The 18477-nt window shown below is 31.3% G+C and overlaps 2 protein-coding genes and 1 long non-coding RNA gene across 3 annotated transcripts; 1 reads left to right on the top strand and 2 right to left on the bottom strand.

Annotated features, from left to right (window-relative positions):
- Nucleotides 1-288: 288 nt before the first annotated feature.
- Nucleotides 289-4056, top strand: LOC101221633 (probable beta-1,3-galactosyltransferase 2). The gene is made up of 11 exons (XM_004144449.3): nucleotides 289-742; nucleotides 1341-1437; nucleotides 1560-1633; nucleotides 1737-1948; nucleotides 2057-2120; nucleotides 2252-2324; nucleotides 2446-2566; nucleotides 2740-2827; nucleotides 2909-3034; nucleotides 3129-3238; nucleotides 3413-4056. The coding sequence occupies exons 1-11, from the start codon at nucleotides 633-635 to the stop codon at nucleotides 3559-3561; spliced, it is 1224 nt and encodes a 407-aa protein (XP_004144497.1). The 5' UTR covers nucleotides 289-632; the 3' UTR covers nucleotides 3562-4056.
- On the bottom strand, nucleotides 2075-3529 carry LOC116405282. Its single transcript, XR_004218435.1, has 2 exons — nucleotides 3387-3529; nucleotides 2075-3305 (listed from the first exon to the last, which is right to left on the bottom strand). It is a non-coding gene; the product is annotated as an uncharacterized LOC116405282 (long non-coding RNA).
- A 6464-nt stretch (nucleotides 4057-10520) lies between the features above and the next one.
- LOC101204619 (transcription factor MYB101) lies at nucleotides 10521-13005 on the bottom strand. The gene is made up of 3 exons (XM_004144543.3): nucleotides 12386-13005; nucleotides 11324-12188; nucleotides 10521-11201 (listed from the first exon to the last, which is right to left on the bottom strand). The coding sequence occupies exons 1-3, from the start codon at nucleotides 12722-12724 to the stop codon at nucleotides 10903-10905; spliced, it is 1503 nt and encodes a 500-aa protein (XP_004144591.1). The 5' UTR covers nucleotides 12725-13005; the 3' UTR covers nucleotides 10521-10902.
- Between the last annotated feature and the right edge of the window lie 5472 nt (nucleotides 13006-18477).

Genomic DNA, 18477 nt, shown 5'->3' with positions numbered 1-18477 from the left:
TTAATTTGTGAGGGAAATTTGAGAATAATTGTTGTGTAGACACAAAAAATTGGATGTAGGCTTTTGAAAAATTGTTTATTGTTTTACTTTGGAAAGTTGAAAAAAATAAACAAAGAGAGGAAAAAGAAGAAGCATATAATTTGAAAAAAGAAGAACATGGTACCACATGATCTCCATAGCAGCATGATTGATGGGGAAGTGAGCCCTTCTTCAAAGGGTATTATCAAATATGAAGAACTGACAAAGGGTATTTATGTCACTTTATGAAACAGTTTGGTGGTTTGGTATTAAGTGAGAGGTTAGTTAGTCAGTCTTCCCCTCTTCTTCCTTCTCTCTCTCGCTTCTCTTCTTCAACTTCCTTTAGCTTAGAGAGAACAAGAATTCTTTTTCTTTTCTTTTTTTCTTTTGATTGGAAGTTGTAGAAGATTGAAACAACCCAATTCAATTCAATTCAATTCAACCCCACTTCCTTTTTTGAATCTTGTGATTCAAATCTTGTTCTGCACCTAATTTTCTCTAAATTTCAACTGTTTTATTTCCTTTCTCCACCTGGGTCTACTTGATTCAATGCTTATGGTTTTTTGTTGACATAAACTTGTTACCGGCAGCTTAAATTAGAATCTGGGCAGAAGATGTCCTGGAAAATTAAGCCTGAACAATCGTCAAGAAGCGTCATTTCGCAGAAATGGGCAGTTTTTCTTTGCCTTGGCAGCTTCTGTTTGGGGATGTTCTTCACAAACAGGTTCGTATCACTAAGAAAAATTTGATGGGGTTTCTTCAATTAGCTTTGATCGATGGGTTGAAATGGTTTCTCTTGGATTCTTACGTTTTAGGTTCTAGTTTGGGTGTTTTCTTTTTGGGTTTTGTATTTACTTGGGGAAACATTGTCCATTTTTCGTTTATTAAATGCAGCCGACAGTATTAATGTTCTTGGTTTTGTGTATTTTCGTTTGTTGATTAAAGTTGTATATTCTCAAAAATTGATCACCAGCAGTTATAACGCTATTAACACGATTTTTTTTTTTTTCCTTTTTTCCATTTCGTTCCATCATCAAGTTGTTTTCGTTTTCCTTCTCCTTCTGATTGGATGAAGAACTGTTTCTTTTCAGCATTTCCTCCATGAATCAAGATTTAGACAAAACCTTAGGTTGTTTGTGGATTTATGGATTTGATTTCGTTGTTATCATGAGTATTCTTATAACATCCACCGTCAATTATGGGAAAAAGGTGGTCTGTTTCGAGAAGCTTAAGAACCAGCTCTGTCGGGAAGATAGTTTCAATATTTTTGTTTTTCCTAAAAAGAAGAGATAAACTGAAGATCATATTCAAATTGCTTGCAGGATGTGGAATGTTCCAGAACCTAAAGGAATCACCCGAACAACGCCATTTGAAGCCGAAAAGCTAAAGTTAGTTTCAGAAGGCTGTGATCCGAAATCGGTAAGGATCTTCAAAGCTGTTTTCGTTACTTGTCGAAAAGGATATATGTCAAAGAAAGTAATTACATTGCTACTTTTATTTTTTCTTTTTGTTAATTTTTTTGATCTGTTTATATTTTTTAGTTGGATGAGAAGGAAGTAAAGCGCGTGTCGAAAGATATTTTCGGGGAAGTCTCTAAGACTCACAATGCTATACAGTGAGTAAAAGCTGAAATTGTTATACCGTTTAACTGAACATGATTTGAACGTATTGCATGAAGAATTCAAACTGCAAGTTTACTTTGATGTTGTTCTATGCAGAACATTAGATAAGACAATTTCAAATTTGGAGATGGAATTGGCTGCTGCCAAAGCAGCTCAGGAGTCTATACAGAGCGGTTCACCTTCATCGGATGATCTAAAGAATACCCAATCATCTGGGAAAAGAAGATACTTAATGGTTGTAGGGATCAATACTGCTTTTAGTAGTAGAAAAAGACGAGATTCAGTTCGTGCGACGTGGATGCCTCAAGGTATGTAGCTTGTGACTGTTACTCTCCTGAGACGAACTATATTTGTTTCGTCATTTCTTCTTGTTCACATTATGTGCTGATGGGAGTAATTGAAAACTTGAAAAACAGGGGAAAAGAGAAAGAAACTAGAGGAGGAGAAGGGGATTATAATTCGATTTGTCATCGGCCATAGGTACATGTTCTTTTGTCATTTGATAATAACTGTTAACAACATGATCTGCGGACTTCCTTGCGATAATATCTCGTAGAATCATTTGGCCTTCTAGCAACAAGATTTTAAATGAGCTTTTTCTTGATGATCAGTGCCACATCTGGAGGTATCCTTGACAGAGCTATTGAAGCAGAGGACAGAAAGCATGGAGATTTCCTTAGACTGGTAGTGATTTGTTTTCCGAATACATAATTTTCTGATCTATTGCTGGTGATGGATTCTTAAGATGCTTCAACTTCTCAAAAGTATTCAAGACGATCTTCAACCGTTTCTTGTTATCTAACAGGACCATGTTGAAGGGTACCTTGAATTGTCTGCCAAGACGAAGATTTATTTTGCTACAGCAGTTGCATTGTGGGATGCAGATTTCTACATCAAAGTTGACGACGATGTTCATGTAAATATAGGTAAGCAGAATCAATAATTGAATCGTTATTAAGATAGTGAATCACGAATCTATGCCAGTTACTTCCATTTTGTTCGGAATTGGTGTCTGATTTCTATACTTGAGACAGATATCTATACATACTTGATAAGCTCGAGTCTTACATTAAACTCGTGTCCTTCCATTTGGTTGCAGCCACATTAGGAGAAACGCTAGTTAGACATCGATCAAAACCACGGGTTTACATTGGATGCATGAAATCTGGTCCTGTCCTGTCACAAAAGTAAGGCTGCTTTACCATCATCACTTGGTGAATATTGAAAAATGGGAAACCTTTGATTTCTTAACCAAACTATCATTGCAGGGGAGTTCGATACCATGAACCTGAACACTGGAAGTTTGGTGAGTTCGGTAACAAGTACTTCCGCCATGCAACAGGCCAGTTGTACGCCATTTCGAAGGATTTAGCAACCTACATATCAATAAACCAGTAAGATTAATCTATCTGTTCTTTAAATCCAAAACTTCAAATTTCATTTGCATTGCCAAATTGTACACGATCTTAATAATTGCTGGATTCTCAGGCATGTTCTGCACAAGTATGCCAATGAAGATGTTTCCTTGGGATCTTGGTTCATTGGACTTGACGTTGAGCACATCGACGATAGGAGACTTTGTTGTGGAACTCCCCCTGGTAAATTAACAATTTTCTGAACATTTTCTTCTGCCATGTTTCTCGTCCAGTAATAGATACAAGTTGCCTTACACACATAGGCAAATCTCTGAAAAGTTAGCCATTGAAACGAGTCTGTTTTGTTAAGCAACGAGAAGGTAGATAAAACCTTTAATAGAAGTTGTTCAAATGCAGATTGTGAATGGAAGGCACAAGCAGGCAACATTTGCGTGGCTTCATTCGACTGGAGCTGCAGCGGGATTTGCAGGTCTGCCGAGAGAATTAAAGAAGTCCACCGTCGATGTGGAGAAGGCGAGAATACATTGTGGAGTGCTACCTTCTAAAACAGTGTGCTTGCATCATCTCCTTCCTAACTCGGGAAGGCCTATGATCTCACAAGTTCGGTTTTTGTATCAGCATAGAATTTGTATTGTATTATCATAGTACAGAGAGAGAAGCAAAAAGTAAAAAAAAGCAAAAAAAAAACAAAAACAAAAACAAAAGAACAGAGAGATAGAGATTGGGTGTGGAAGGCAACCTCCATCCATATTAGGCATTGGAGAGTATAGCCAAAAAAGAGAAGAAGAAGGGCTTCAACACCACCATTCTTTGTGGCTTTTAGATGTCACTGTCAAAGTTTTATGGTATTGAAGCTCCAAATAAAATACAATTCCAAGTAGATTTTCAGGCTTTATTCCAAAGTTTTTCCCCTTTCTCACATTTTAATAAAATTTAATGAATGGTTGGTTGGGGACCTCTTCAACATTATTGTTTGTCATTATCAATTATGTAAAACAGTTGTTTCCTATGATAATCAATAAATAACCCAATTTCATCAACATAGCTCTCCTTCACACCTTTATTATCACTTCAAAAGTCAACTTTGATTTTTCTTCTCCCAATTTCTTCCACTACTAAAAGAAAGCAATCCTAACCTATGAGTTTGATGAGACGACCTATATTATTTGGCATATATACGACTTAAGATAAATCACAAAAAGAAAGTATATTTCTCAAGTAATGTGTTGATACGTTATAATGCCTACAAAAAGAAGAAAAACTATGATGATTAATATTAATGATGATACTAAGGGGACAATTAACGAGATGTACGGACGGACATTGCGTAGTGCATATCTCTTAATAGCCCAAACAACTTAGTTGAGTACTTACCCAACTAATAATGACCATAGCTGTCTATTTATTTCTTTCTTCATCCTTTGCTAATAATTAAAAACGAAAACAGATTACAAACTATATCATAAATTATTTTCAGTCATTTTCAAATATCCCAAAATATAAAAAAAATTTAGATTATGTGAATGATAGATATTGATAAACGGAAGTCCACGAATACTAATAATTGATAGAATATGAAATTTTGAAATATTTCGTAGATATTTTGTAATTTTGTCATTTTTTACAATTTCAACCCTCATTTTTATTCTTTGGTACAAATTAGAAAATGTTTAGGTAATAATAATGAAAAAAAGGTTAATAACTAAACTAGCTAAAACAGAAAAAAGTTTAGCTTAATAATGAATTATATAACGAACAATTATTATTTAACAAATCAATCTAAATCCCCTCTTCATAGATGAAAAGAAAAAGTCCAACTTATTTGTATGAAAGAAGAAAAAGTTTATTAGTTGAAAGTTGTATTAATTTAAACCATAAACTAATTTTTGGATTCTATTTAAAATTAGCTTAAATTCACTTAAACAAAAAGATTACTCAATAAAAGAAATCCCACTAAAATATTTAGAAAAATGTATGTTATTGTGAAAAATAATTGAAAGCTTTAAGATGAAAGATCTTACAAATCAACTATCTATTTGATTTATATATTTGATCTCTCTAATTTAGATTGAATTTAAAGAAGTCTTAAACAATATTTGTAAAATTTAATCATCTAACAGTTCTAAAACAAAATTTTAGGGCTTTCCAACAAAATATTTTAACCCCATCTTTCAAAATTTAGGATGTAAAAAATTTACTAACACCTAAGTGAAAATTGAGTGAAAATTGAAAGCTCTATAGTCAGATTGAATCAATAATATAATGAATGAGTTTAATCAACAAAAACATATTTGTATAAAACTTAAACTTTCACATACATATAATGTCTTCCACAGGAGATTTAGGAAAGGGAAAGGTGATATGAGGTTTAAAAATGACGTACCTTAAAGAGAATATAGACATGCAATAAAGGAAGAGAGAAAAGGTCGTTGACACGTGATATTGGCACGGCTCAATCAAAAAGCAAAACCCAACGCTTATTTTGAGCATTACCTTTTTATTGAACCGCACCAATATCCCGTTAAAATCAAAACCCTAAAAGATATACCAATCTACAAACAAGTCCCGAAAAGCAATAATACAACAATGGATGGAGAAAATCCACAAATGCTAACATGACGTAACTAAACAAAAAAACTAGCTAGTACTCCTTCTACACTCATGCTCTCTTGTTGTACTAAAAAAAATATATAGAAGGGATCCGAGAATCGAATGGATTCCCAAAAGAAGTAAAAAAGAGAGAGAATGAGAAGAGGAAAAAGGGGAAAAAAAGAGAGGGATTGAGATTTTGAGAGGATGAAGAAGAGTGTTTACAATATAAAGGGTCTAAGGAAATTGAATAAAAGGGAAAGAGGGAATATGGAAAAGAGAAAAAGAAGAGAAGGCATTAAAGGAGCATAACAACCAAGTTGCATGGGAGGTTGGGTAAATTTAAGTCCTACAAGAAACAACAAATCCTCAAAAGAAAAATAAAGTTAAAATAAAAAAATCTCACGGATTCATATCTACAATTTTTAATGCTGCATTTAAAGATGATGGGTAGGGGAGAGAGAGAGGACTTAGGGTTTTTCTTCTTCTTCTTTTTTTCTGTTTGTTGGGGTGAATTTAGGGTTAGGTTTCATGTTTAGGGTTTAGGGTATTTTCGATATTAGAAAAATGGAAGGTTTGGTTTTCTTGTAATTTAATTTCAAAACTTTTTTTTGAAATATTTTAACTGTTGTTTCATTTAATATATGTCTGAAAGAAATAACAACTAAAAAATATTATTGTATTGTGAGATTCAAATGTTTGTCCTTTCTTCTCAAAATTGTATAATGTGTTTCATGAGCTTTTGGTAATTTAGTGTTTGTGGAGTAACAATGTGGGTATTTCAGAATTAAGTTTCAATGTTAAAATCAAAGTCAAAATTTGGAAAAGAATATAATTTTAAAAATTTTGTTTTTGTTTTTGAAAATTGGATAAGAATTCAAATGTTTATACAGAAAATAAAAAGCCAGAGAACAAGGGATCAAATGAGTACCAAAAACACAACAATTTTTTTAGTTTGTTGATTTTGCTTTTATTATCTCACAGCTTATTTAATCCATGGTTTTGTTTTTGTTGAATTTTAAGAAATGGTGATGGAAAAAGAGGCCAAGAGAATAAAAATTCTGAAGAAGGAAGAAATGGGACAAACGATGTCTCCTTTTCTAAACAAACACACACATATATAAATTATTGACTGAGATGCCTACAAATAAATAGACTGATTATTTATTTATTGCTTTGGAAGTGATTGAAATTCAAAATTAATATTGAATAAGTGCACATAATGTGACTTATTAATCAGACAGATTTGAATATAAGTTATAACTCAACTACTACTTCTAACATATATAACACTACCATTGAAATTTCAAAAATTTGTAAACCCTTGTTTAGTATAGCTTTATAACTAAAAGTTTGGTAACCATTTCAATTTTTTTTAACATTCATTTTAGTTTAGTTCTTTAAACCATCGGTAGAATATAGGATAGCAAATAAAAGAAAATTAGAAATAGAAACAGTGCATAGAATTAATTTTAAAAAACAAAAAGTGAGCTATATAGTTTTATATGGATTCGGTGGAAAGAATGAGCATTGTGGAGTCCATTGGGTCGAGCCCATTAAGCAATACAATAAGGCCCAACCATTATTGGGCCATATTTTGATATGAATGAAATCTGCCTATTGAAATTCGAATTCGAAGAGAGATTTTGGTTGTTGTTCCAACTACACTTAGCAATAATGTGAATGGAAATTTGATTATTTTTTTTAGAAAAGAATCCATTAAGCAATTCTAAGAACAACCAAATTCCTCCATCATAGCAGAGGAGATTCAAGAGGGGATGTTCACCCCAAAACCAACAACCAAAATCTTTTCAACGCGAGGAAGAAGAAACATGAGAGTTCAAAACTGCATCCTAGTCGTGCAAATATATAAAATTTATACTTTCGTTTCATTTCATTATCATTTTTTCTTATATAGTAACTTCAACTTTTCATTAATTACTTTATATCTTTATTTTCTCTCTCGTAAGAACACGTGACTCTACTTTTTTTCTTCAAATTATTTTACAATTTTTCTCTTACTTTTACTAAGATATACTTTTTACTAACAGAGAAAACACATTATGCATTCTTATATTACCTTTAATCATTTTAGAATATTTAAGATAGTTTCGTGTTTAAAATGGTGGGAGGGTTAAGTAGAAATGGGATAATATTGAGGCAATAAAAGAGGCGAAAAAAAGAAGAAAGTTGAAAATGAAAAGTGGAGCTAAGGAGACACAAGGTTAGTGCATGAGTAAACAATGGCTTGAAATTGGGTGGCATGACCAACACTTAACCAATTCTACATGCATTCTTTCTTTACATAAATGCCCCATTTTTTAAACGGGGAAATTAAATTCATCTTTCATTTCCAATCATATAATCCCACCTCAATTCTAAAAGTCTAATATTTTGATAAATAAGTATATATAGAAACATCTAATAGAAGTTTTAAAATATCAAATCGAATGAATTCAAATTGTTACGTCTAATTCTTTTAATAAAAAAGTTTTGAATTGCTTAAATAGAATAGTTTTGTTTCTACTAAGATTTAATCATGCGACACGCTTGCATCAATGGTTGAGACAAAGAGTTGATTGAGTCCTTGAGAGCATAAGCATGACATCTATTAAAAACTCTATTGACTACTCGAATCATTCTTCAAAACATCCACAAATATTTAGTTTATAGAAATTCAATTCAATACATGTTTGGTTAGCTCCATTCTATACCTTAACTTTTTTTTTTTATGTTTATTTTTTTAGAATAATTTAAATTTTGATTTGTGTATCTCTAAGTAGTTATTTTTAGAATTACTATCATATATACATGGTGAAAATCAAATCCATATGAATGAATTCATTGTTTCAAATTCTTACACAAAAATATATAAAAAAAAAAACAATGAGATTCTATATATTTGGGCTTCGTGAAGTTTCAAGTGGAATCTCACACCAACATCGAGTTTTTATATATATAACTCAAATCTTACTTAATTATTTGTAGATTTTGATCTTTTTTAAAATTAAAAATAACAATGTAATTTTCTGGAATCAATTTTGGAAATCTACCGATAATTGTAAACCCTATTTGAAAACAAAGAAATACAGGAAATTGCATCAGATAGACAAAAACATTTATAAAAAAAACAGTCGATGACAACTCTTTTTTAATATTGTAAATATGACAAATATGACAACTAATTTGTAATATCAGACGTATCACAAACATAATAAACAGTTATTAGTTTTTAAATTTGCTGCTTTTTCAAATGTAACAACATGAGCTCTATTATCATAAATTTCTTTTATTATTTTTGCAAACACTTCATGAAATATATATATCGTGTACTAAATATTTTTAAAAATTACTTAAAAAATTTTTCTAATATTTGAAAAGATATAAAATTTGATATAAGATTGGTAAAGATTACATAAAAATCAGTAAATATTAATTTTGTAAAACAATGTTAGAAAAAACAATTTTGAGCTAAATCTCAACCCCCGATTTAAAAATTATATTTGAAGGAGTTTTGAAAAAGAAATTAGAAAAAAGAAGAAGTTAATTTTCAATAAAATCCCACCCCATGCGTAGAACCAAACAAGTATTTTGGTCATTGAATGAAATTATTCTCCAAAAAGTGAATGCATGGGTGCTCATTGACCATTCACACCCATCCAAAAACACTTCTCATCCTTTTCTCCATTTTGGGTTTTATTTTCGTGGCCTTTTGTGGAAAATGATACTAACTTCATTTAATATAAACCAATCCATATTCTCAATTATACTTTACTTACATGGTATTGAGTTTCAAAACTACCCTTTCATATATATTATTTTTTACGAAAATTTGAAGTTTAATCTTCATTTTATTTTTGTATATTTTATACATAAATAAAGAAAATTGTAATAATCAATTAGGGTCAACGTTTACACATATCTATATGCTCAATCTCATTATTTTCATATACATTCAACTATTAAACATAAAAATAATTCAGAAAATATCACTAGGGTAAATATAATATAAACAATAAAATTGGAGTGTAAAGAATTATTCAAAAATCTAAATTATTGTTGTTTAAAGTGAAAATATTGTTTATTAATACAAATTATTGGCCAACAACAACTCAATCATGTATGCACTTAACCACAAAGGGCTCCCAAATTGTTTAATTGGTTTGCTTTTATAGTTATTTTAAATTTTATAAACATCACATAAAATTTTTATCTTGATATTTTAAACATTTCATTTATATATGTATATATGTATTTATGTATGTGTATATGTATTTATGTATGTGTATATGTATTTATGTATGTACATGCGAACGTGTATACATATATCCATATACGTATGTGTATACATGTATCTACAAACATATATATAATTGGAGTGATCTTTTAGATTATAGCGCGTCAATGTCAGACTTGTCTTTTTTGGTAAAATTGAGCAAGTTTGTTTACTTAACCTAGGATTCAATATAACTTATAATATTTCTTTTTGAAATTTTCACAGACTCATACAATCTTCAAAATGTAAAATGTTTTTAGGTTTCGATCTTGCATTGGACAACCCTCAATGGACTCTCATCTTTTTATGTGAAGAAAGAAATTAAAATAAAAAAAAAAACAAGTAAAATCACGGCACGCAATTGAAAATCTCCAATGTATAGGCTTGAATTAGAAAATGAAACATGTTTGTTTGGTTTCTCCAATACTAAAATTTGGAAAAGTGGATGACAAAAAAATAACATAATTTATACAAAGCGCTATAGATTAAGTTAGAATTTAGATTTAGTTTATGTAAAGTGATGGTCAATTTGAAATTAAACATCATTTAGATGAGAGATTCTCACTCAAAATTTAGTAAATAAACATTATTTAAAAGTGTTGTTAATTTATCATATTTTTATGACGAGAGAGATCGGTAAAAAATATGTTAAAAGTAAAGAAGTTATACAACAAACCAAGTCTCACATTGTTCGTAAATTCATACATCTAAGAGCTAAACTACTACACATATAAACTATATATACACAACAACATGCATTACAAGTTTATTTTTTTCTTTTTTCCTTTTTTTTTTTCTTTTTGTGGATATGTATAAACTATCTAATGCACACACAACACCTTCAAACCAACCACATTTCCTAAAACCCAAATTGAAAAGATCCAACACATAAACCAACCCAATCAAACCAACACAAATTCTTCTCAACCCTTTGAACCTCACACTCAAAATTCATAACTTTTTTCTCCATTCTTGCCTTATTGAAGGAATAATGGGCCGATTTCAATAGAAAGCTCATCCGTTAATGAATGTTGGGCATGTTGTTCCAACAAGACGACCCAAGGCTCCATTCGAGCACAGGCGACGAAGCAACCACGGTTGGCGAAGCCACATTTTGTTGTTGCTCATCTCCTCCCGGGTTGCCATTCGATTCACACAACGATGGCCCATTTTGCATGTTCATGGCGAGATCATCATCGCTGCTACCAGGGTACCATTCCGGTACTGGTATTCCCGATTGAAAATTGTTGAGTAGGCTCATTAAGTCATCGTCATCCATTGAATCCATCTCCTCTAATGGTTCCATTCTTGGTCTCTTTCCTGTATTTAAACAATATTATATAGAATTATTTATATATAAAAAAAAAATCTTTCCCTTTAATTTGTGTTTGAAATTGAAAATGAAGTAAATGACAAATTTGCACAAGGATTGAGAAACTCACGAGATGATGAATGGGAGGAGCTGAACTCATCGGAATGATGTTCGGCGGCGGCGGCATCTCCGCCACTGCTTCCTAAAACTGATTCTACATATAAATTAGCATCTTCTTCCTCTGTAGATCCTTGGTCCATCCTTTGTTTCATTTCCCCGGCAGAGGAGCTTTCTTCTTTCGATTGTTTCTCATTACGAGACCGAGCTTCAGCCTCCAAAAGTACAACGTCAAGCAATCCGCTATTGGCCGCTGCCATAATCCCCTCGCCGCCGCTGGTCCCGGAGGAGGCGGGAGTGGTGGAGTGCGGCGGCGTTTGGATTGAAGGAAGCTCTGTTTCCAAGCCCGGAATCAGGTTATGGTACGGAGCTCCAAGAATCATCGAATTCAAACCTGAGTTAGAGTTACAAACATAATTTCCATAACTAAATTGCAAAGCGGCTTGCGGTGGAGACGAGAAGGATTGATTCATCTGTTGGCCAATTTGTGGAAATGGAGAAACAGGTGAGAGAGGGAGAGCAAATCCACCACCATTGTTGTTGTCGGGAAAAAACTTAAACTGACTTGTGGGTGTTGCCAAAAACGACGACCCATCATTGAAATTCTTCTGGTAATTGTTCATAGTTGAAGAAAAGTTGAAAATGGAGAGAGAATTTTGATTGTTGAAATCAGGTTTATGGCGAATGACAGAGAAATTGGTAGCAACGGCAGCAGGAGAGGAAGAATTATGGTGGTGATGGTGGTGGTGGTTCCGGAGATGAAACGCCGTGGCTTCCTGTTGAATTTCAAGAGGGTAAAGCGGCAAACCGGCTCTTTGTCGACGTTTCATTCGGGTATTCCAATAATTCTTAATTTCGTTGTCAGTTCTTCCGGGTAACTGAAACACAAAAACTGGGTGTGTCAAAGATGACGAAATTGTATTCTTGAAAATTAATGAGGGAATTGAGAGTCAAAAGTAGAAGACAAAAAAACCAAACCCCAAACTCCAAATTCCAATTAAAAAGTTGACGACATAAAAGAATCACAAACCAAACAAAAAACAGAGAGGTGACAATGAAAGAAAGAAAATAAAACCTGAGCAGCCATACGAGCCCATTTATTGCCAAGTTTAGCGTGAAGTTCAATGATGATCCGTTCTTCTTCTTGAGAAAAAGACCCCTTTTTAAGATTAGGCCTTAAATGGTTAGCCCAACGTAACCTACAACTTTTCCCACACCGAGCCAATCCCGTGTGTTTTTGAACCGCATTCCAATTCCCTTCACCATGTTTCTTTACATAATCAATTAAAATCCCATCTTCCGCCGCCGTCCACGGCCCTTTCTTTAAAGCTCTACCTCCCTTCTCTCCCCCTCCACCGCCATGATTTTGATGATCCCCTTCGCTTTTCCCTTTCTCCCCCTTGTTCTCAACCATTCTTTCTCTTTTCCCCCCAAAATTTACTTTTCTTTTTTCTCTCTTTTTTCTTCAACCAGCCCACAAATTTCCTTCGTGGACCGTAATTGCAAAAGTTGGTTATAATTAGATTTTCAACAAGAGACTTCTTTTAATTAATCCCCACCACCCAAAAAAAAAAAGAAAACGAAAACCCCTTTACTTCTCAAACTCTAATTCCCTTCAAGAAAACAAGAAAATTTTTTGAACCTTTTATTTAGAGAGAGAGAGAGAGAGAGAGAGAAATTGATTAAGAGAAAAGGAAAAAGAAAAAGAAGAGAAAAGAGAGAGTGTTAGAAAAGAAGAGAAATGAAGAGTGGATTTATTTAGAGGGAGGAGCTGCCATTTCGCTCCGGATTGCATGCTAAATGCTACGTCCCTCCACGCGTTTTCTCTTTCCATTTTTGCCCTTCCCTCTTTCACTTCACTCCCTTCTCTTCTATCTTCCTCTTCATACCCTTTATCGGTATTTCACCACTTTTCTTTTCATATTTTTATTAAACCCTTTCTTGTTGTAAAACATAAAAAAAAATCACAACGGTCATTCGGATAACACATAGCATAACCAAGAATTTCACTGTAAAAACCCCTCTTTTTACTTTGAGATTATTATCCTCACAAAATCGTTGGTTTTAACCATTTAATACTATATAATGTAATGTTTTGTGTAATAATTCCCTTTTTAGAATATTACGAGTTGTTCAAATTATTTTTTATTTTTATATATAAAAATATATATATACATCAACCAAAACTTTCTCTTAATTCATTATTTTATTTCAATTCATCTGTTTCTCTTCCTGGTTTTTACTGCTATTCTAAGTTGTGGGGTTTGTTTGATTTTCTTTTCTTTTCTTTATTTAAAAAGAAAATAGTAAAGTTTTGGTGTTGCATGCAAACTTTTCCATTTTAGAGATAGGATGAGTTTTCTTTTTTAATATGATTTTTTTTTTCCAATCGAGAGTAGTGAGTGCGAGGGTGATTGCCACTTCAATATACAAAGCCAAAAGAGCATATTTCAAACTCTTTACCTATGTATCTAACGGCCATCCATAAAATATGAGATGAATTGTGTAACGCTTGTTTTTTTCTGGATTCTATTAGAGGAATATTGTATTTCTTTCGTAATTAATATTTTTCCAATGCTTTTTTTCTTTCTTTCTTTCTTTCTTTTAGCAGGTGTAAATGTCTTTCCTTTTCACTCTGTATTGATTTTTGACTGTATTTATTGATCAACATTTGTAATTCAAATAATATATTTTCTTTGACATTTCCTTGTTGGTTTTTTTTCTTGTGATTTTTCGGATGTATATATGAATTATTTGGGAACACGTATTCTGTATACAAAATCATTTCATCACTCTCGCATTCGATCGTGCATGTGCATGCATGTATATACATACACTCACACATGTAGAAATATTAGTGTGTGTATGAAGAAAATATATGGTAACTAATGAAAAAACAAATACATTTAACATGGAAAAAGTCAAACTTTGCAACTGGTTTTTAGTGCAGTAGTCTTAAGATTTGAATTTCTACGGCCACATTCGTAAGGATTACTTTTCAAAAATAATAATAAACATATTTACTATCCACAATGGTTTGAACTCCAGAAAAATATAGCACCAACCAAAATTTCAAATCTCTACTCTCATATATATTGTTGAATTAAAAACACACAAACACACAAAACACCGAGAGATGTATAGGCACCTGCATATATGAAACTATAAGTCAAATAGAAAAATTTTAAAATATTTTGCATGCCCTATTTAGCAATTTTACAGTATTTTTTAAAAAATAACATTAGGATATATGCTTGTTAATGATATATTAAAGTGTTTTTTTATTAAAAAAAAATCAATTTTTCTAGAATAATATGATAGGTTAAGACTTGAAATTTGATAAATTAGTGTTGGATAAAATTTGCCAAGCTAAACAGAAAAAATGAGAGATAAATTGCAGTATCTTAATTAGGAGTTGGTTAGGAGTGACATCAATTATTCTTGGGAAGTCATCATAATATCAAATTCCAAAATAGTTTAGAAGATGATAATTTTTCTTTCTTTTATCCATAATCAAGTTTACTAAACACTAAAGTTAGTTAAACTTCTCTCATATATTCAGTTCTAATGTAGGGCAAAAATGAATCTCAAATGCATATGAATGAAGTGTTAATTATCACTTGTTGTAGCACTACTTAAATATGCTATTGAATTATTGTGTCGCTTAACTTGAATTTGTTTTTGTATTTTATGTATTTATTTAATTGATTATTATTTTATAGGTTTCGAACATCAAAAAAGTAAAATCGAGCATTAGGGAGAAAATAAAGCTAACATGGATAAAGAACAGCTCGTGTTTCTTCATCTTTTCTCCTCTACCCATTCACAAAATTTGTTTTTAGGTTTTCTTTCATCTCATCTCTTCTCTGTAATCAACCAAAAACGATGTTGGTGTCTATCTTTTTCCACCACTATGGAATGGTAAAATCTATGTTCTTCCTAGATTAAGGACTTTTGGAGGAACCATTCTATTTTTTGAAGTATTTTGATAATATGATTAAAATGTCTTGTCTATAGATTTTACATACTCTTGATTTATTGATTATGAATTATATTTTCTTGTAATCAACAACTTGATCGTGCAATCCGATATTTTAGATATAATTAAGGTGTAATATGTGACATATAATTAATTATATGTTAATCTCCAAGAAGCATAGTATAAATTTACTTATGATTATTTGTGGTCAACAATAAACAGCATTGTTCTATTGACTTATGAAAAATTGTACTAAATTTCTAATTAGATTTTTCCTATTAAAAATTTAGGGTTGTGTAATCCACATAAAGCTTACAGTTAGTTTAATTGAGTATGATGCTTTTCATTTAATTAAATTGACTAATTTGATAGGACCACTTGTTAACTTTTCTAATCAATTGGGTTAGCCATTAGGTGGAAAATTAATTAAATCATGTCTTGATCATTAGATGATCAAAATTATACGGGTGATTTGTTCTTGTATGTTAGAATATTTTATTTGATTGCACTCTCTATCATTCACTTCTCTTTTACCTCAAGTTCATTCATGTTAGAATGTAAAATCACATCAAACCCCTCATTTATCGTCTTAACTAAATATTATTAACTTTAGAAACTGATCTCTTCATGTTTTTCAATGGATCAACCTGATCTTGTCACTTGTAATACTTAGTAATATAGCTAAATAACACTGATCGGTTCACTCATTTAGGTTAAGTCTATCATTCATTGGTTGGTGTATCATTGAAAATATAGTAAATAAATAAAGTTTATTTCCTAAGGATATAATTTTTTCCCTACTCTTTATTTATTATTGGATTGTATATGCTCATTTCTTGTCTTAACTATCTTCATTGTTTATACTTTATATTAGAACAAAGGGATATATATATATGAGTAATACATTGCTGTATTTTTCTTTCAACAATGGTCTAATTGGCTATTAGTTTCACGTCTATCCATTGTTTATGCCTATGAATTGATGAGTGATAGATATGAATCACTAATAATAAACATAAAAATGTGGTCTATATATAAAATATATTTGTGATATATTAATTAACATACTCGAATAAGAATGAAATTACGTAAAAATGTCTATGGATGTAAGAAGACTTTTTTTAGGAATAGAATATACCATATTTGCAACTTAATTATCCTCTTACTATATTAGAAAGTATGGGAATTTCCCTAACATATCTATACATTTATTTTAATTGGCAATTTCGACGATAAGAGTATATGATAGAGGGCCGAGAGAGAAGGTTTGGTTTTCAAAAGTCCGATCCGTGGCCCAAAGTAGAAGTTATGACCCAGCGAGTGAGCACAATCCAGCCCAGTTGTTGCCCATAAGCTACTATATTGCAATGATTATCTGAGGGCTTATTCTAGACAACTTCATCTACTTTTCTAGTCATTTCTTACCCAAGATCTTATATTGTTTCAAAAATACATTCATTGGCTTTAGGTTATGGCATGATCATGTTGGTTGTGTGGTATATATTGGAGCTGTAGGTTAGTGAAGCAGAGAAGTTATTATTCTAAACAACTGTGAAGTTAGAAGGTAAAGTTGTTTCGACTTTTTGAAATAATTATCTAATCCGTTAATTTGTCTTGAAATGTCCTACTAACTTGCCTCTAACATCCAGTCTTGAGAAAATTTAATGTATAGTATATATTTATTTCAATGAATAAAAACGCCTCTTGTGATTTAAAAACAAATAGTTTCATCTTTTCCCTTTCAGTTATTGAAGTCAAAAAGAAAAACTCTAGTCATAGTCTACTAATTTAAAAGTTGGGTTTTGAATTTTTTGTGTATAGTGTAAAAGAGCTTCCACATAAAGTCTTGTAATTATACTGTCCCTTTTTATTGACCTATCAACTTCAAAACCTAAAAATGTTGTAGTATTAGCCTATAATTTGGACATGACTCTTTAGACCTACGTGGAATCAAGTCATATTTACTCTAATATTAAAAAATGGTCTAATAATCAAATCCATAATGTATATAAACTAAGTCATCTATCCAATAGTAACTGATTCAATAGAGCACAATAGAATTATAGATTTAGCACTATTCCAATACTAACTAGTTATATTTGTTTTTGTAATATTATATGATTTGGATATTGATGTGTTTAAAATTATATGCAAGTGAGTTGATTGAGAGGGTCAATTTTTTTAACTTTATTTTTTTCTCCCATGGATGCTTCACCCGTGTACCCTAATTTATTCTCTCATTCTTGGTTTTACTATTGTTTGTTTTTATTATATATTCTTCTAAAAATACATAGAATATCCATATCGTTCATCTGATGGACTCAAATTTCTTTAATTTACCATTGTGGTTAATTTCAAATAATTGTTATCTCTAACTATTTAATTTAAGAGATCATGTAACCTTTTTTAATCTTGGGTATATTTTTGAAAATATGAAAAAGGTGATAAGGAATAACAAAACGTTACATATATTTACAATAGTACCATAATATGACATTAGTTTACGTCATAGTTTTCTCTGGTCGATTAGGTTTACTTCTTTCTATTATTGCAATTAATAGTCCAGTGGTTGTAATATTCAATGCCTTTCACGTTCTTCTAATCACATTTAGTGCTTATTACTACCGTCCCTAAATTATAACAGTATGTATCATAAGGTGTAGATTAATTGAGTACATGGGTATAAATAATAAAAAAGAAAAAAAAAGAAGAAGATTTACGTGGGACAATAAAAGATTTGAAATAATATAGTGTTGTATTAGAGTATGAGTCCCATCCAAATTCAAATGGAGAAAGAATTATAGTTTATTTGAAAATAAGCATTTACTTAAGTGATGGTACTGCTAATCACATCAATGTGAAAAGGAGCATTTGATCCATATGAAAGTAATTTAAATTTTGAAATTTGATTGTTTAGTATATTATTAAGATTTAACTAAGCTTGAAAGTCGTCATCAAGTCATATCCAACTTATCCCAAACAAATCCATGATCCAACCCACTATATTCCACCTTATACTAACCAATATTTAATGTACAAAGACACAAACTGACACAACAAAATGTGTTACATTTAAATTCTTAAACAACAATTCAGTCATGCTACTTATATATATATATTTGTAGCTTTATAAAATTATTAAACTATAAGATTGAGGGGCCAATCAATCTTATACATACGTCACCCAT

The sequence above is a fragment of the Cucumis sativus genome, chromosome 7 (genome assembly GCF_000004075.3).
Source record: "Cucumis sativus cultivar 9930 chromosome 7, Cucumber_9930_V3, whole genome shotgun sequence".
Lineage (NCBI taxonomy): Eukaryota > Viridiplantae > Streptophyta > Magnoliopsida > Cucurbitales > Cucurbitaceae > Cucumis > Cucumis sativus.
The sequence above is the reverse complement of the archived record's forward strand: the minus strand, read 5'-3'. Positions and strand labels throughout refer to the sequence as shown.

Coding starts and splice junctions, on each gene's coding strand:
- LOC101221633 (XM_004144449.3), top strand. CDS start 633: ATGTCCTGGAAAATTAAGCCTGAACAATCGTCAAGAAGCGTCATTTCG. Junction 2,121..2,251: donor CGATTTGTCATCGGCCATAG/GTACATGTTCTT, acceptor CTTGATGATCAG/TGCCACATCTGGAGGTATCC. Junction 2,828..2,908: donor GGTCCTGTCCTGTCACAAAA/GTAAGGCTGCTT, acceptor CTATCATTGCAG/GGGAGTTCGATACCATGAAC.
- LOC101204619 (XM_004144543.3), bottom strand. CDS start 12,724: ATGGTTGAGAACAAGGGGGAGAAAGGGAAAAGCGAAGGGGATCATCAA. Junction 12,189..12,385: donor GGGCTCGTATGGCTGCTCAG/GTTTTATTTTCT, acceptor TTTGTGTTTCAG/TTACCCGGAAGAACTGACAA. Junction 11,202..11,323: donor CTCCTCCCATTCATCATCTC/GTGAGTTTCTCA, acceptor GTTTAAATACAG/GAAAGAGACCAAGAATGGAA.